The sequence below is a fragment of the Perca fluviatilis genome, chromosome 7 (assembly GCF_010015445.1).
Source record: "Perca fluviatilis chromosome 7, GENO_Pfluv_1.0, whole genome shotgun sequence".
Lineage (NCBI taxonomy): Eukaryota > Metazoa > Chordata > Actinopteri > Perciformes > Percidae > Perca > Perca fluviatilis.
In genome coordinates, this window is record NC_053118.1 from 40,298,487 (window position 1) to 40,318,662 (window position 20,176).

The window sequence follows — 20,176 nt, forward strand, 5'->3', positions numbered from 1 at the left end:
ACTAGTCTACACATATAACCAGGTAACTCTTCACTAGTCTACACATATAACCAGGTAACCCTTCACTAGTCTACACATATAACCAGGTAACTCTTCACTAGTCTACACATATAACCAGGTAACCCTTCACTAGTCTACACATATAACCAGGTAACCCTTCACTAGTCTACACATATAACCAGGTAACTCTTCACTAGTCTACACATATAACCAGGTAACCCTTCACTAGTCTACACATATAACCAGGTAACTCTTCACTAGTCTACACATATAACCAGGTAACCCTTCACTAGTCTACACATATAACCAGGTAACCCTTCACTAGTCTACACATATAACCAGGTAACCCTTCACTAGTCTACACATATAACCAGGTAACCCTTCACTAGTCTACACATATAACCAGGTAACTCTTCACTAGTCTACACATATAACCAGGTAACTCTTCACTAGTCTGTCTACACATATAACCAGGTAACCCTTCACTAGTCTACACATATAACCAGGTAACTCTTCACTAGTCTACACATATAACCAGGTAACCCTTCACTAGTCTGTCTACACATATAACCAGGTAACCCTTCACTAGTCTACACATATAACCAGGTAACTCTTCACTAGTCTACACATATAACCAGGTAACCCTTCACTAGTCTGTCTACACATATAACCAGGTAACTCTTCACTAGTCTGTCTACACATATAACCAGGTAACTCTTCACTAGTCTGTCTACACATATAACCAGGTAACCCTTCACTAGTCAACACATATAACCAGGTAACTCTTCACTAGTCTGTCTACACATATAACCAGGTAAGCCTTCACTAGTCTACACATATAACCAGGTAACCCTTCACTAGTCTACACATATAACCAGGTAACCCTTCACTAGTCTACACATATAACCAGGTAACCCCTTCACTAGTCTGTCTACACATATAACCAGGTAACTCTTCACTAGTCTGTCTACACATATAACCAGGTAACTCTTCACTAGTCTACACGCATAACCAGGTAACCCTTCACTAGTCTGTCTACACATATAACCAGGTAACTCTTCACTAGTCTGTCTACACATATAACCAGGTAACTTCACTAGTCTGTCTACACATATAACCAGGTCTACCCTGAGTCTACACATATAACCAGGTAACTCTTCACTACTCTACACATATAACCAGGTAACCCTTCACTAGTCTACACATATAACCAGGTAACCCTTCACTAGTCTGTCTACACATATAACCAGGTAACCCTTCACTAGTCTGTCTACACATAACCAGGTAACTCTTCACTAGTCTGTCTACACATATAACCAGGTAACCCTTCACCTAGTCTACACATATAACCAGGTAACCCTTCACTAGTCTACAATATAACTATTAGTCTACACATATAACCAGGTAACTCTTCACTAGTCTGTTCACACATAACCAGGTAACCCTTCACTAGTCTACAATATAACCAGGTAACCCTTCACTAGTCTGTATATATACAGGTAACTCTTCACTAGTCTACACATATAACCAGGTAACTCTTCACTAGTCTACACATATAACCAGGTAACCCTTCACTAGTCTGTTACACATATAACCAGGTAACTCTTCACTAGTCTGTCTACACATATAACCAGGTAACTCTTCACTAGTCTACACATATAACCAGGTAACCCTTCACTAGTCTGTCTACACATATAACCAGGTAACTCTTCACTAGTTGTCTACACATATAACCAGGTAACTTCACTAGTCTGTCTACACATATAACCAGGTAACCCTTCACTAGTCTACACATATAACCAGGTAACTCTTCCTATCTACAAATATAACAGGTAACCCTTCACTAGTCTACACATATAACCAGGTAACCTTCACTAGTCTACACATATAACCAGGTAACCCTTCACTAGTCTACACATATAACCAGGTAACTCTTCACTAGTCTGTCTACACATATAACCAGGTAACCCTTCACTAGTCTACACATATAACCAGGTAACCCTTCACTAGTCTACACATATAACCAGGTAACTCTTCACTAGTCTGTACACATATAACCAGGTAACCCTTCACTAGTCTACACATATAACCAGGTAACTCTCTTCACTAGTCTACACATATAACCAGGTAACCCTTCACTAGTCTGTCTACACATATAACCAGGTAACTCTTCACTAGTCTGCATATATCACAGGTAACCCTTCACTGTCTACACATATAACCAGGTAACTCTTCACTAGTCTCTACACATATAACCAGGTAACTCTTCACTAGTCTGTCTACACATATAACCAGGTAACCCTTCACTAGTCTACACATATAACCAGGTAACCCTTCACTAGTCTACAATATAACCAGGTAACTCTTCACTGGTCTACACATATAACCAGGTAACCCTTCACTAGTCTGTCTACACATATAACCAGGTAACTCTTCACTAGTCTGCTACACATATAACCAGGTAACTCTTCACTAGTCTACACATATAACCAGGTAACCCTTCACTATTTACACATATAACCAGGTAACTCTTCACTAGTTGTTACAATATAACCAGGTAACTTCACTATCTGTCTACACATATAACCAGGTAACCCTTCACTAGTCTACACATATAACCAGGTAACTCTTCACTAGTCTACACATATAACCAGGTAACCCTTCACTAGTCTGTTACACATATAACCAGGTAACCCTTCACTAGTCTGTACACATATAACCAGGTAACTCTTCACTAGTCTGTCTACACATATAACGAGTAACCTTCACTAGTCTACACATATAACCAGGTAACCCTTCACTATCTGTCTACACATATAACCAGGTAACCCTTCACTAGTCTACACATATAACCAGGTAACCCTTCACTAGTCTGTCTACACATATAACCAGGTAACCCTTCACTAGTCTACACATATAACCAGGTAACCCTTCACTAGTCTACACATATAACCAGGTAACCCTTCACTAGTCTGTCTACACATATAACCAGGTAACTCTTCACTAGTCTACACATATAACCAGGTAACTCTTCACTAGTCTACACATATAACCAGGTAACCCTCTACTAGTCTACACATATAACCAGGTAACTCTTCACTAGTCTACACATATAACCAGGTAATCTTCACTAGTCTGTCTACACATATAACCAGGTAACCCCTCACTAGTCTACACATATAACCAGGTAACCCTTCACTAGTCTACACATATAACCAGGTAACTCTTCACTAGTCTACACATATAACCAGGTAACTCTTCACTAGTCTACACATATAACCGGTAACTCTTCACTAGCTGTCTACACATATAACCAGGTAACCCTTCACAATCTGTCTACACATATAACCAGGTAACTCTTCACTAGTCTACACATATAACCAGGTAACTCTTCACTAGTCTACACATATAACCAGGTAACTCTTCACTAGTCTACACATATAACCAGGTAACTCTTCACTAGTTTACACATATAACCAGGTAACCCTTCACTAGTCTACACATATAACCAGGTAACCCTTCACTAGTCTGTCTACACATATAACCAGGTAACTCTTCACTAGTCTACACATATAACCAGGTAACTGAATTTTATATTAAAAAACAAAAATTAGATGTTTAAAACAAACCCCCTGCCTGTCTGTCTCTCTCTCTCTCTCTGTCTCTCTCCCTGTCTGTCTCTGTCTCTCTCCCTGTCTGTCTCTCTCTCTGTGTCTCTCTCTGTCTGTCTCTCTCCCTGTCTGTCTCTCTCTCTCTCTGTGTCTGTCTGTCTCTTTCTCAGTCTCTGGACAGAAAAGCTGACGATGCTGCTGATGATGATGATGGCGGTGGCGGCGATGAAGGCTCCAGCTGTTTGGCGTTCCGTACGCGCTCCAAGCGTCCCCTGGTGAACGTTCCTCTGGGCCAGCTGGAGGCGGAGCTTCTGGCCCCTGACATCACTGAAGACATGTACGAGCAGAGCGCTGCCCAGCGGAAGCAGGACCGCCACTGGACCAAGTGGCTGCAGGGCCTCATGGCCCCCGACACCGACGGTTAGGCGCCTTTTTATTTCACCTTTCTTTTATACAGGCAGTATCCTGGAGACACAGGGCCTCATGGTCCCACACAGACCTACAGGCAGTATCCTGGAGACACAGGGCCTCATGGTCCACACAGACCTACAGGCAGTATCCTGGAGACACAGGGCCTCATGGTCCACACAGACCTACAGGCAGTATCCTGGAGACACAGGGCCTCATGGTCCCACACAGACCTACAGGCAGTATCCTGGGGACACAGGGCCTCATGGTCCCACACAGACCTACAGGCAGTATCCTGGAGACACAGGGATCTCATGGCCCCACACAGACCTACAGGCAGTATCCTGGAGACACAGGGCCTCATGGTCCACACAGACCTACAGGCAGTATCCTGGAGACACAGGGTCTCATGGTCCACACAGACCTACAGGCAGTATCCTGGAGACACAGGGCCTCATGGTCCACACAGACCTACAGGCAGTATCCTGGAGACACAGGGCCTCATGGTCCACACAGACCTACAGGCAGTATCCTGGAGACACAGGGTCTCATGGTCCACACAGACCTACAGGCAGTATCCTGGAGACACAGGGCCTCATGGTCCCACACAGACCTACAGGCAGTATCCTGGAGACACAGGGCCTCATGGTCCACACAGACCTACAGGCAGTATCCTGGAGACACAGGGCCTCATGGTCCCACACAGACCTACAGGCAGTATCCTGGAGACACAGGGCCTCATGGTCCACACAGACCTACAGGCAGTATCCTGGAGACACAGGGCCTCATGGTTCCACACAAGACCTACATGGTCCCACACAGACCTACAGGCAGTATCCTGGAGACACAGGGCCTCATGGTCCACACAGACCTACAGGCAGTATCCTGGAGACACAGGGCTCTCATGGTCCCACACAGACCTACAGGCAGTATCCTGGAGACACAGGGTCTCATGGTCCACACAGACCTACAGGCAGTATCCTGGAGACACAGGGTCTCATGGTCCACACAGACCTACAGGCAGTATCCTGGAGACACAGGGCCTCATGGTCCACACAAAGACCTACAGGCAGTATCCTGGAGACACAGGGCCTCATGGTCCCACACAGACCTACAGGCAGTATCCTGGAGACACAGGGCCTCATGGTCCACACAGACCTACAGGCAGTATCCTGGAGACACAGGGTCTCATGGTCCCACACAGACCTACAGGCAGTATCCTGGAGACACAGGGCCTCATGGTTCCACACAGACCTACAGGCAGTATCCTGGAGACACAGGGCCTCATGGTCCACACAGACCTACAGGCAGTATCCTGGAGACACAGGGCCTCATGGTTCCACACAGACCTACAGGCAGTATCCTGGAGACACAGGGCCTCATGGTCCCACACACAGACCTACAGGCAGTATCCTGGAGACACAGGGCCTCATGGTCCCACACACCACCACAGGCAGTATCCTGGAGACACAGGGCCTCATGGTCCCACACAGACCTACAGGCGTATCCGGAGACACAGGGCCTCATGGTTCCCACACAGACCTACACGGTCCACAGACCAGGCAGTATCCTGGGACACAGGGCCTCATGGTCCCACACAGACCTACAGGTAGTATCCTGGAGACACAGGGCCTCATGGTCCCACACAGACCCTACAGGCAGTATCCTGAGACACCGGGCCTCATGGTCCCACACAGACCTACAGGCAGTATCCTGGGACACAGGGCCTCATGGTCCACACAGACCTACAGGCAGTATCCTGGAGACACAGGGCCTCATGGTCACACAGACCTACAGGCAGTATCCTGGAACACAGGGCCTCATGGTCCACACAGACCTACAGGCAGTATCCTGGAGACACAGGGCCTCATGGTCCCACACAGACCTACAGGCAGTATCCTGGAACACAGGGCCTCATGGTCCACACAAGACCTACAGGCAGTATCCGAGACACAGGGCCTCATGGTCCCACACACAGACCTACAGGCAGTATCCTGGAGACACAGGGCCTCATGGTCCCACACACAGACCTACAGGCAGTATCCTGAGACACAGGGCCTCATGGTCCCACACAGACCTACAGGCAGTATCCTGGAGACACAGGGCCTCATGGTTCCACACAGACCTACAGGCAGTATCCTGGAGACACAGGGCCTCATGGTCCACACAGACCTACAGGCAGTATCCTGGGAGACACAGGCTCATGACGACACAGGGCCTCATGGTCCACACAGACCTACAGGCAGTATCCTGAGACACAGGGCCTCATGGTCCACACAGACCTACAGGCAGTATCCTGGAGACACAGGGCCTCATGGTCCCACACAGACCTACAGGCAGTATCCTGGAGACACAGGGCCTCATGGTCCCACACAGACCTACAGGCAGTATCCTGGAGACACAGGGCCTCATGGTCCACACAGACCTACAGGCAGTATCCTGGAGACACAGGGCCTCATGGTCCACACAGACCTACAGGCAGTATCCTGGAGACACAGGGCCTCATGGTCCACACAGACCTACAGGCAGTATCCTGGAGACACAGGGCCTCATGGTCCCACACAGACCTACAGGCAGTATCCTGACACACAGGGCCTCATGGTCCACACAGACCTACAGGCAGTATCCTGGAGACACAGGGCCTCATGGTCCACACAGACCTACAGGCAGTATCCTGGAGACACAGGGCCTCATGGTCCCACACAGACCTACAGGCAGTATCCTTGAGACACAGGGCCTCATGGTCCACACAGACTAAGGCGTATCCGAGACACAGGGCCTCATGGTCCCACACAGACCTACAGGCAGTATCCTGGAGACACAGGGCCTCATGGTCCCACACAGACCTACAGGCAGTATCCTGGAGACACAGGGCCTCATGGTCCCACACAGACCTACAGGCAGTATCCTGGAGACACAGGGCCTCATGGTCCACACAGACCTACAGGCAGTATCCTGGAGACACAGGGCCTCATGGTCCCACACAGACCTACAGGCAGTATCCTGGAGACACAGGGCCTCATGGTCCCACACAGACCCTACAGGCAGTATCCTGGAGACACAGGGCCTCAGGGTCCCACACAGACCTACAGGCAGTATCCTGGGACACAGGGCCTCATGGTCCACACACAGACCTACAGGCAGTATCCTGGAACACAGGGCCTCAATGGTCCCACACAGACCTACAGGCAGTATCCTGGAGACACAGGGCCTCATGGTCCACACAGACCTACAGGCAGTATCCTGGAGACACAGGGCCTCATGGTCCACACAGACCTACAGGCAGTATCCTGGAGACACAGGGCCTCATGGTCCCACACAGACCTACAGGCAGTATCCTGGAGACACAGGGCCTCAAGGTCCCACACAGACCTACAGGCAGTATCCTGGATGGTCCACACAGACCTACAGGCAGTATCCTGGAGACACAGGGCCTCATGGTCCACACAGACCTACAGGCAGTATCCTGGAGACACAGGGCCTCATGGTCCACACAGACCTACAGGCAGTATCCTGAGACACAGGGCCTCATGGTCCCACACAGACCTACAGGCGTATCCTGGAGACGGGGCCTCATGGTCCACACAACCCTACAGGCAGTATCCTGAGACACAGGGCCTCATGGTCCACACAGACCTACAGGAAGTATCCTGGAGACACAGGGCCTCATGGTCCACACAGACCTACAGGCAGTATCCTGGAGACACAGGGCCTCATGGTCCCACACAGACCTACAGGCAGTATCCTGCAAGGGCCTCAGGTCACAGGGCCTCATGGTCCCCACAGACCTACAGGAAGTATCCTTGGGCAGGCCTCATGGTCCACACAGACCTACAGGCAGTATCCTGGAGACACAGGGCCTCATGGTGCAAAGACCTACAGGCAGTATCCTGGAGACAGGGCCTCATGGTCCACACAGACCTACAGGCAGTATCCTGGAACACAGGGCCTCATGGTCCCACACAGGCCTACAGGCAGTATCCTGGAGACACAGGGCCTCATGGTCCACACAGACCTACAGGCAGTATCCTGGAGACACAGGGCCTCATGGTCCACACAGACACGCTACCACGCAGAAATAAAGTCTGATATTTTGCAGAAAATAGTCTGAATATTTTGGGGAAAAGTGGCAACAAAGCCTGTCTAATGCTTCTAGAACTCAGATCTCTCCCAGCTGACTGAGGCTGGTTCAGATCTCACTGGTCCAGATCTCTCCCAGCTGACTGAGGCTGTTTGTTTTCTCAGAGGAAGCCGACGATGAAGACGACCCCGAGTACAACTTCCTGGAGGACGTGGACGAGCCGGACCTGGAGGACTACCGGACGGACCGCGGCGTCCAGATCACCAGTACGTGTTAGGATCAGGGGGGTCGGGGTTAGGGGGGTCAGGGTTAGGGGGGTTTTCTTCTTATGATAACTTGTGTTGTTGATTTTCAGAGAAGGAAGTGAACCAGCTGCTGGAGGAGCTCTTTGATACAGTGAGTTCAGTTCTACCAATGATTCTAGTCTCTGTAGAGACGGTTTTAGGTTTGGTGTGTGTGTGTGTGTGTGTGTGTGTGTGTGTGTGTGTGTGTGTAGTTAATAGTGTGGTGTAGCTGTGATGCTGACATCTGTTCTGTGTGCAGCTCCAGGAGGAAGAGGAGGAACACGAGGAAGAGGAGCCCTCTCAGACTGGACCCAAGTTCAACGTCCCCCAGGCTTTACGGTAACACTCAGCACTCTGTTCTCCACACACACACACACACACACACACACACACACACACACAGAGACACAGACACACAGACATACAAACACAGACAGACACACACACACAGACATACAAACACAGACAGACACACACACACACACAGACATACAAACACACACACACAGAGACACAGACAGACAGAGACACACACATACACACACACACAGACACACACAGACACACACAGACACACACACACACCGCACACATACAGACACACACAGAGAGACACACACACACACACACACAGACACACACACACACACACACTATCACCATCTACCAGTGTTGTCCTCCTTTCGGGATGGTCCAGCAGAGAAGTGCTGTGACTGCTTGGGTAAGGAGGAAGAGAAAATGGCCGCCACAGCTGCTGCTTCTTCACTCAGAAGTCCTGAAGGAGAATCAGCTGAAGGCTGACATTCTGTCCCAGCTAACGTTCTGCCACAGGCTTGGTGCATCTCCTGTGAATCATCTCTGGTGTGTGTGTGTGTGTGTGTGTGTGTGTGTGTGTCTGTCTCTGTGTGTGTGTGTGTGTGTGTGTGTGTGTGTTGCTGTGTGTAGTTTTGATGCTCCGTTAGCCAGCATGCTAACGGAGCGCCGGCGGACGGTGAGGAAACAGTACGAAGCTGCTCAGCAGAGGAGAGCCCTGCAGGACACCACCAACCATCACCGTGACAATAAGGAAGCAGCCGGCCCGGCGCCAGACCCCGTCCCCTCCGTGTTGGTGCTGCCGGGCCGGGTGGAGCCCCCCCTCCACCTAAACTCGCCCCAGAAGCTGCAGCTGCAGCAGCAGATACAGCAGGTACAGCTTCTACACTTTAGCCATTAGCTTCATTAGTTTCTGGATGAATGGGTTAGTTGTTTGGTCTCTAAAATGTCTCGGTGTCTCTGTCTGCATGTTGGAATGTCTCTGTGTCTCTCTCAGTATGTTGAAATGTCTCTGTGTCTCTCTCAGCATGTTCAAATGTCTCTCTCAGCATGTTGAAATGTCTCTGTGTCTCTCTCAGCATGTTGAAATGTCTCTGTGTCTCTCTCAGCATGTTGAAATGTCTCTGTGTCTCTCTCAGCATGTTGAAATGTCTCTCAGCATGTTGAAATGTCTCTGTCTCTCTCAGTATGATGAAATGTATCTGTGTCTCTCTCAGCATGTTGAAATGTCTCTGTGTCTCTCTCAGTATGTTGAAATGTCTCTGTGTCTCTCTCAGCATGTTGAAATGTCTCTGTGTCTCTCTCAGCATGTTGAAATGTCTCTGTTTTTCAGCATGTTGAAATATCTCTGTGTCTCTCTCAGTATGATGAAATGTCTGTGTCTCTCTAAGCATGTTAGAAATGTCTCTGTGTCTCTCTCAGTCATGATGAAATGTCTTTGTCTCTCTCAGTATGATGATATGTCTCTGTGTCTCTCTCAGTATGATGAAATGTCTCTGTGTCTCTCTCAGCATGATGAAATGTCTCTGTGTCTCTCTCAGTATGATGAAATGTCTCTGTGTCTCTCTCAGCATGATGAAATGTCTCTGTGTCTCTCTCAGTATGATGAAATGTCTCTGTGTCTCTCTCAGCATGATGAAATGTCTCTGTGTCTCTCTCAGTATGATGAAATGTCTCTGTGTCTCTCAGCATGATGAAATCAGCACTGTTTTAGCGATAAACACGGGTTTGTAGACCAGCACCCTTAACCTGTGTGTGTCGGGTCACGTAGACCAACAGCCTGTGAGACCAAGCAACCCTGCACTCTACTTTGTCTCTGCTGAGACCAGCAAACCTTGTTGTCCTGTAGACAGGCACTTGTGCCCTGTAGACCACAACCCGCCTAACCCTTGTTGTCTCTGTAGACCAGCAACCCTTAACCCTTGTTTTCCTGTAGACCAGCAACCCTAACCCTTGTTGTCTGCTGTCAGACCAGCCCTAACCCTTGTTGTCTCTGTAGACCAGCAACCCTAACCCTTGTTGTCCCTGTAGACCAGCAACCCTAACCCTTGTTGTCCCTGTAGACCAGCAACCCTAACCCTTGTTGTCTCTGTAGACCAGCAACCCTAACCCTTGTTGTCTCTGTAGACCAGCAACCCTAACCCTTGTTGTCTCTGTAGACCAGCAACCCTAACCCTTGTTGTCTCTGTAGACCAGCAACCCTAACCCTTGTTGTCTGTGTTCTGCAGGAGGAGCTGCAGCAGTTCTCCAGCCGACGGGAGCAGGTTTTGCTGCCCAGCAGCTTCAGGGTGTGTAACCTGCGGGGGGCGCTGGATCTCCTGCAGGAGGTGGAGCAGAGGGCGGAGCCTCCTGTTACTCCACTTCCTGTCCCTGCTGCGGCCTCCAGACGCTTGCTCCCCAGCATGACTCCTGCCACCAACAGTAAGGATCAACGCTCAGGTTCTTCTGTGTTTGCTCGGTCCAGCAGCTGTTCTGGTACTGGTTCTCAGGGTTCCTGCAGGGCTTTAAAAGTATTATTATTAATAAGGATTAGAGCAGGGTTTTTCCTTTTGGGGGGGACATCGAGCTGAGGATCCTCCCCAGGGTTAGGGTTAGTGCCAGACACTCCTGTGTATAAAAACATTTCTTAGTAACGAAGATGCTGAGGGGAAATGTATTGAAGTAAAAGTGAAAGTTTCCAGAAGTAGAACAAACGAAGCCAAGAACAGATAGTATTTATTTAATGTTATTAGAACACAAACTGTGTGATTACATCCTGGTAACATTAGTAAAACATCTTCTCTAATGTTCCATCACGTGAACAGGAAGGATCCTGGGGGTACCCTGGGTTCTAGCTGTGGTTCTAGCTGTGGTTCTAGCTGTGGTTCTAGCTGTGGTTTTAGTTGTGGTTCTAGTTGAGATTCTAGCTGGGGTTTTAGTTGTGGTTCTAGCTGTGGTTCTAGCTGTGGTTCTAGCTGTGGTTCTAGCTGTGGTTCTAGTTGAGGTTCTAGCTGTGGTTCTAGTTGAGGTTCTAGCTGTGGTTCTAGTTGAGGTTCTAGCTGTGGTTCTAGCTGTGGTTCTAGTTGTGGTTCTAGTTGAGGTTCTAGCTGTGGTTCTAGTTGAGTTTCTTGCTGGGGTTCTAGTTGTGGTTCTAGTTGAGAGTCTAGCTGTGGTTTTAGTTGTGGTTCTAGCTGTGGTTCTAGCTGTGGTTCTAGCTGTGGTTTTAGTTGTGTTTCTAGTTGTGGTTCTAGTTGAGATTCTAGCTGTGGCTCTAGTTGAGATTATAGCTGTGGTTCTAGTTGAGATTATAGCTGTGGTTCTAGAAGAGTTTCTTGCTGGGGTTCTAGTTGTGAGTCTAGTTGTGGTCTAGTTGTGGTTTTAGTTGTGGTTTTAGTTGTGGTTCTAGCTGTGGTTCTAGCTGTGGTTTTAGTTGAGATTCTAGCTGTGGCTCTAGTTGAGATTATAGCTGTGGTTCTAGTTGAGATTTTAGCTGTGGTTCTAGAAGAGTTTCTTGCTGGGGTTCTAGTTGTGGTTCTAGTTGAGAGTCTAGTTGTGGTTCTAGTTGAGGTTCTAGTTGTGGTTCTAGCTGTGGTTCTAGTTGAGATTCTAGCTGTGGTTCTAGCTGTGATTTTAGCTGTGGTTCTAGCTGTGGTTCTAGTTGAGATTTTAGCTGTGGTTCTAGAAGAGTTTCTTGCTGGGGTTCTAGTTGAGAGTCTAGCTGTGGTTTTAGTTGTGGTTCTAGTTGAGGTACTAGTTGAGGTTCTAGTTGTGGTTCTAGCTGTGGCTCTAGTTGAGATTCTAGCTGTGGTTCTAGTTGTGGTTCTAGTTGAGATTATAGCTGTGGTTCTAGTTGAGATTTTAGCTGTGGTTCTAGCTGTTCTAGCTGTGGCTCCAGTTGTTGTTCTAACTGTGGTTCTACTTGTTCTAGCTGTGGCTCCAGTTGTGGTTCTAGCTGTGGTTGTAGATGGGCTAGTTTTCAGCTGTAGTCCTAGTATGCATGTCTTTATGGTGGGTAGAAACCGGAGCACCCGGAGGAAACCCAGGGAGAACATGCAAACTCCACACAGAAAGGCCCGGGACGACCTGGGTTAGAACCCAGAACCTTCTTGCTGTGAGGCAGAAGTGCTAACCACTGAGCCACCGTGCTTCTACCTGTGGTTCTAGCTGTGGTTCTAGCTGTGTTTGTGTTTATTTTTAGGCCACGCCTTCCCTCTGCTGCCCGCTGAAGACGCCTGGCTGTTCGCCACGCGTCCCGTCTTCCTGTACCCAGAACTACTTCCTGTCTGCAGCCTGGACCCCCCCGCACACAGCCAGCGGCCCCGCAGCATTTACACCGCCGGAGAGGACGGGTACTACACACAATACACACAATATATACACACAGTACACACACAGTATACACTAGGGGTGGTATGGTTCACCAAACCCACGGTTCGGTTCGTATCACGGTTTTCGGTTCTTTACGGTTCTTGTTTTCATGAACCGTACCACCCCTAGCATACACACAGTATATACGCTTTCCCATGATGCCCCTGTGCAGGTTGACAGTATTATTTCCCATGATGCCCCTGTGCAGGCTGATCGTTCTGGCTCTGAAGCACTTTGCGGAGACGCTGCAGCCAGACCAGCTGATCAGCTGCTACCTGGTCTGTAAATCTCGCTGGAACTTCAGGAAACACGTGAGGGACATGAGTGGACCGAGAGCGCCGAGCAGCAGCGTCATCAAGGTGACATCACTATGACAAATTATTTACGCCAGAGCAGGGGGAATGAGAGGGGGGAATGACCAAAGCAGGGGGAATGACCAGAGCAGGGGGAATGACCAGAGCAGGGGGAATGAGAGGGAGAAACACCACAGCAGGGGGAATGAGAGGGGTGAAAGACCAGAGCAGGGGGAATGAGAGAGAGGAACACCAGAGCAGGGGGAATGAGATGGGGAACACCAGAGCAGGGGGAATGAGAGGGGTAAACACCAGAGCAGGGGAATGAGGGAGAATGAGAGGAGAGGGAACACCAGAGCAGGGGAGAGGGAGGGAGGGAGAGAGGAGAGAGAGAGAAAAAGAGAGGGAGAAAAAGAGGAGGGGAAAAAAAAGGGAGAAAAAAAAAGCAGGGAATGAGACGGGGGAATGAGAGGAGCAGGGGGAATGAGAGAGTGGTTCCGTGTTAAATATCATTCTGGTGTTTTCAGATGTTTGTGACGCAGCGAGTCGTCCCACCGTTGCCGCTTGCCTGCAGCCGAGTTGATCCGGGAGAGCAGCGCCCCCCGGTGGACAGAAACACCCCCAACACGCCAAACTGGCTCAAGGTCTGACCCCCAGACCCACTGACCTCCTGACCCACTGACCCACATATCTAATATACTATAATATAATATTATTTACATGGAGTCTGGTGGAGATATGCTGGCTCTATACATGCTAAAAGTCCTGATTATTTACATGGAGTCTGGTGGAGATATGCTGGCTCTATACACGCTAAAAGTACTGATTATTTACATGGAGTCTGGTGGAAATATGCTGGCTCTATACACACTAAAAGTCCTGATTATTTACATGGAGTCTGGTGGAAATATGCTGGCTCTATACACGCTAAAAGTCCTGATTATTTACATGGAGTCTGGTGGAAATATGCTGACTCTATACACGCTAAAAGTCCTGATTATTTACATGGAGTCTGGTGGAGATATGCTGGCTCTATACATGCTAAAAGTCCGGATTATTTACATGGAGTCTGGTGGAGATATGCTGGCTCTATACATGCTAAAAGTACTGATAATTTACATGGAGTCTGGTGGAAATATGCTGGCTCTATACACACTAAAAGTCCTGATTATTTACATGGAGTCTGGTGGAAATATGCTGGCTCTATACACGCTAAAAGTCCTGATTATTTACATGGAGTCTGGTGGAAATATGCTGGCTCTATACACGCTAAACGTCCTGATTATTTACATGGAGTCTGGTGGAGATATGATGGCTCTATACATGCTAAAAGTACTGATAATTTACATGGAGTCTGGTGGAAATATGCTGGCTCTATACACACTAAAAGTCCTGATTATTTACATGGAGTCTGGTGGAAATATGCTGGCTCTATAAACGCTAAAAGTTCTGATTATTTACATGGAGTCTGGTGGAAATATGCTGGCTCTATACACGCTAAAAGTCCTGATTGTTTACATGGAGTCTGATGGAATATATGCGGTGCTATAACACTTAAATCCTTATCCTTATTATTTACATGGAGTCTGGTGGAGATATGCTGGCTCTATACATGCTAAAAGTCCTCATTATTTACATGGAGTCTGATGGAAATATGCTGGCTCTATACAGCCTAAAAGTCCTGATTATTTACATGGGTGTCGTGGAGATATGCTGGCTCTATACATGCTAAAAGTCCTGATTATTTACATGGAGTCTGATGGAGATATGCTGGCTCTATACATGCTAAAAGTCCTGATTATTTACATGGAGTCTGATGGAGATATGCTGGCTCTATACATGCTAAAAGTCCTGATTATTTACATGGAGTCTGGTGGAAATATGCTGGCTCTATACACGCTAAAAGTCCTGATTATTTACATGGAGTCTGATGGGTTTGGTGATCGGGATTTCGGGCCTGTCTCTCTGTAGGGAAACTAGAGTGCAGTAAGTGAGTAATTGGTTCTGATGTTTGTGACCTGCAGAACAGTCAGCTGATCATCCAGAAGTCCCGTCTGAGCTCCGGCCATTACCCCCCTTCCCTCCCCCCGGGCATCACCCTCAGGCTCCACCCCTATTGGCTCAGCAAGTCCTCACATCCACCTCCACCTTCACACAGACGGATCTTCGCCCTGGCCCACAATGCATCTCTGCCGCCTCTCGCACAACGCCCAGCAGACAGACAGTCAGACAGACCAGAGGACTCGCTGTTAGACAGGCAGGCATCGCGGAAATCAAAGAGACGAACAGACAGATGGTTGGACAGAAAGATAAACCAACCGATGGACAGACAGCCAATCAACACCCTGTCTCTCCCCCCTCCAGGTGTCACTTTACTCTCTGACTCCGCTGTTTCCACAGCTCTGTCTCCGCCTCTCGCTGTTTCTGGAGCCCTGGCTCCGCCCCCTGTCTGTGGGGCTGTCTCATTGGCTGCTGTCCATCCAGGCCCCGCCCACATCCTCCAGCCCTGCCTTCCTATTGGCCAGTGGACACAGCAGCAGCAGAGCAGCAGAGCTTCTCTCCCTCTCCCCTCTCTGACCGATGCTCGGACAAATGTGACTCCGGCGTACTTCCTCCTCCAGATGGTGTGGACGCCCGCCGCCACCTCCCAGCATGCTCTGGGGCAACAGCTCCACAGACCAATCAAAGAGGAGCGAGAGGACACAACGCCACGCCTTCCACTGGAGGAAGAGAGACGGGAAGAGGAGGAAAGTTCAGGTTCATCATCAACACTCAGCCCGATGTCTTCCTGTGAAGAAGGGGAAGAGGGGAGAGAGGGAGGAGAAGAGGAGAACTGGGCTGATCTGGGTGTGCTGAACGGAGTACAAAATACTGGAGGAGAGGAAGAAGAGGGGAGAGAAGGGGGAGGAGAGGAAGAAGAGGGGAGAGAAGGGGGAGGAGAGGGGGACACAGGCAGTGGCGGAGAGGAGGAGCACGGGAGAGAGGGGGGAGGAGAAGATGAAGAAGGGAGAGAGGAAGAGGAGGGTGCAGGAGGAGGAGGAGAGGGGGATGAGGGGGGGGAGGGGAGAGAGGAAGAGGAGGGTGCAGGAGGAGGAGGAGGAGAGGGGGATGAAGATCAGGACCGGCAGGGAGAGGAGGAAGAGGAGGAGGAGGAGGACTTCGATGACCTCACGCAGGACGAAGACGAAGAGGAAGTGATGTCGTCTGCGTCGGAGGAGTCGGTGCTGTCGGTGCCAGAGTTACAGGTAAACAGGAAGTCAATTACAGGTAAAAAGGAAGTCGATTACAGGAAAACAGGAAGTCAATTACCAGGCATTGTCAGGACCATTATCAGGTTGGTGGGTCAGGACCATTATCAGGTTGGTGGGTCGGGTCTATTATCAGGTTGGTGGGTCAGGACCATTATCAGCTTGGTGTGTCAGGACCATTATCAGGTTGGTGTGTCAGGACCATTATCAGGTTGGTGTGTCAGGACCATTATCAGGTTGGTGTGTCAGGACCATTATCAGGTTGGTGTGTCAGGACCATTATCAGGTTGGTGTGTCAGGACCATTATCAGGTTGGTGGGTCAGGACCATTATCAGGTTCATGGGGTGTGTCAGGACCATTATCAGGTTGGTGGGTCAGGACCATTATCAGGTTGGTGTGTAAGACCATTATCGGTTGGTGGGTCAGGACCATTATCAGGTTGGTTGAGTCAGGACCATTATCAGGTTTAGTGTCAGGACCATTATCAGGTTGGTGTTCAGGACCATTATCAGGTTGGTTGGGTCAGGACCATTATCAGGTTGGTGGGTCAGGACCATTATCAGGTTGGTGTGACAGGACCATTATCAGCTTGGTGTGTCAGGACCATTAACAGGTTGGTGTCAGGACCATTATCAGGTAGGTTGTCAGGACCATTATCAGGTAGGTGAGTCATGACCATTATCAGGTTGGTGGGTCAGGACCACTATCAGGTTGGTGGGTCAGGACCACTATCAGGACCATTATCAGGACCATTATCAGGTTGGTGGGTCAGGACCATTATCAGCTTGGTGTATCAGGACCATTATCAGGTTGGTGTGTCAGGACCGTTATCAGGACCATTATCAGGTTGGTGGGTCAGGACCATTATCAGCTCGGTGTATCATGACCATTATCAGGTTGGTGGGTCAGGACCATTATCAGTTTGGTGGGTCAGGACCATTATCAGGTTGGTGTGTCAGGACCTTTATCAGGTTGGTGTGTCAGGACCATTATCAGGTTGGTGGGTCAGGACCATTATCAGCTTGGTGGGTCAGGACCATTATCAGCTTGGTGTGTCAGGACCATTATCAGCTTGGTGTGTCAGGACCATTATCAGGTTGGTGTGTCAGGACCATTATCAGGTTGGTGTGTCAGGACCATTATCAGCTTGGTGTGTCAGGACCATTATCAGGTTGGTGTGTCAGGACCATTATCAGGTTGGTGTGTCAGGACCATTATCAGGTTGGTGGGTCAGGACCATTATCAGGTTGGTGGGTCAGGACCATATTCAGGTTGGTGGGTCAGGACCATTATCAGGTTGGTGTGTCAGGACCATTTCCGGTTGGTGGGTCAGGACCATTATCAGGTTGGTGAGTCAGGACCATTATCAGGTTGGTGAGTCAGGACCATTATCAGGTTGGTGGGTCAGGACCATTATCAGGTTGGTGAGTCAGGACCATTATCAGGTTGGTGTGTCAGGACCATTATCAGGTTGGTGAGTCAGGACTATTATCAGGTTGGTGAGTCAGGACCATTATCAGTTTGGTGTGTCAGGACCATTATCAGGTTGGTGAGGGACCATATCAGTTGGTGGTCAGGACCATTAAGGTTGGTGCAGGACCATTATCAGGTTGGTGAGTCAGGACCATTATCAGGTTGGTGGGTCAGGACCATTATCAGGTTGTGCAGACCATTATCAGGTTGGTGGGTCAGGACCATTATCAGGTTGGTGGGTCAGGACCATTATCAGGTTGGTGGGTCAGGACCATTATCAGGACCATTATCAGGTCGGTGTGTCAGGACCATTATCAGGTCGGTGGTACAGGACCATTATCAGGTTGGTGGGTCAGGACCATTATCAGGTTGGTGTGACAGGACCATTATCAGCTTGGTGTGTCAGGACCATTAACAGGTTGGTGTCAGGACCATTATCAGGTAGGTTGTCAGGACCTTATAGTGGTGTATGCATTAGGTGGGTCAGGAACTATCAGGTTGGTGGAGACCACTACAGACCATTATCAGACCATTGTTGGTGGGTCAGACCATTATCAGTCGGTGTATCAGGACCATTATCAGGTTGGTGTGTCAGGACCTTATCTATCAGGTTGTGGTCAGAATTATCAGTTGGTGTGTCAGGACCATTATCAGGTTGGTGGGTCAGGACCATTATCAGGTTGGTGGGTCAGGACCATTATCAGGTTGGTGGGTCAGGACCATTATCAGGTTGTGCTTTTGTATTGGGTAGCCATTATCAGGTTGTAGGACATTTCGGTTGGTGGGTCAGGACCATTATCAGGTTGGTGAGTCAGGACCATTATCAGGTTGGTGAGTCAGGACCATTATCAGGTTGGTGGGTCAGGACCATTATCAGGTTGGTGAGTCAGGACCATTATCAGGTTGGTGTGTCAGGACCATTATCAGGTTGGTGTGTCAGGACCATTATCAGGTTGGTGAGTCAGGACCATTATCAGGTTGGTGAGTCAGGACCATTATCAGTTTGGTGTGTCAGGACCATTATCAGGTTGGTGAGTCAGGACCATTATCAGGTTGGTGGGTCAGGACCATTATCAGGTTGGTGGTCAGGACCATTATCAGGTTGGTGAGTCAGGACCATTATCAGGTTGGTGGGTCAGGACCATTATCAGGTTGGTGTCAGACCATTATCAGGTTGTGTGTCAGCCATTATCAGGTTGGTGGGTCAGGACCATTATCAGGTTGGTGGGTCACCATTATCAGGACCATTATCAGGTCGGTTTGTCAGGACCATTATCAGGTCGGTGGTACAGGACCATTATCAGGTTGGTGGGTCAGGACCATTATCAGGTTGGTGTGACAGGACCATTATCAGCTTGGTGTGTCAGGACCATTAACAGGTTGGTGTCAGGACCATTATCAGGTAGGTTCTCAGGACCATTATCAGGTAGGTGAGTCATGACCATTATCAGGTTGGTGGGTCAGGACCACTATCAGGTTGGTGGGTCAGGACCACTACCAGGACCATTATCAGGACCATTATCAGGTTGGTGGGTCAGGACCATTATCAGCTCGGTGTATCAGGACCATTATCAGGTTGGTGTGTCAGGACCGTTATCAGGACCATTATCAGGTTGGTGGGTCAGGACCATTATCAGGTTGGTGGGTCAGGACCATTATCAGGTTGGTGAGTCAGGACCATTATCAGGTTGGTGGGTCAGGACCATTATCAGGTTGGTGGGTCAGGACCATTTTCAGGTTGGTGGGTCAGGACCATTATCAGGTTGGTGTGTAAGGACCATTATCAGGTTGGTGGTCAGGACCATTATCAGGTTGGTGAGTCAGGACCATTATCAGGTTGGTGGGTCAGGACCATTATCAGGTTGGTGGGTCAGGACCATTATCAGGTTGGTGAGTCAGGACCATTATCAGGTTGGTGTGTCAGGACCATTATCAGGTTGGTGTCAGGACCATTATCAGGTTGGTGTAGTCAGGACCATTATCAGGTTGGTAGTCAGGACCATTATCAGGTTGGTGTGTCAGGACCATTATCAGGTTGGTGAGTCAGGACCATTATCAGGTTGGTGGGTCAGGACCATTATCAGGTTGGTGATTAAGGAGACCATTATCAGGTTGGTG

General features: G+C 49.1%; 1 protein-coding gene across 1 annotated transcript in view; it reads left to right on the forward strand.

Annotated features, from left to right (window-relative positions):
* Positions 1–20,176, forward strand: part of LOC120562498 (GON-4-like protein) — a 53,225-nt gene that overhangs the window by 7,505 nt on the left and 25,544 nt on the right. The window contains exons 9-19 of the mRNA XM_039806207.1: positions 3,782–4,031; positions 8,265–8,366; positions 8,456–8,496; positions 8,644–8,723; positions 9,330–9,575; positions 10,888–11,117; positions 12,874–13,024; positions 13,252–13,402; positions 13,864–13,980; positions 15,361–16,242; positions 16,402–16,581. Coding sequence (XP_039662141.1) covers positions 3,782–4,031; positions 8,265–8,366; positions 8,456–8,496; positions 8,644–8,723; positions 9,330–9,575; positions 10,888–11,117; positions 12,874–13,024; positions 13,252–13,402; positions 13,864–13,980; positions 15,361–16,242; positions 16,402–16,581 — 2,430 coding nt within the window. The remainder of the gene's footprint in view (positions 1–3,781; positions 4,032–8,264; positions 8,367–8,455; positions 8,497–8,643; positions 8,724–9,329; positions 9,576–10,887; positions 11,118–12,873; positions 13,025–13,251; positions 13,403–13,863; positions 13,981–15,360; positions 16,243–16,401; positions 16,582–20,176) is intronic.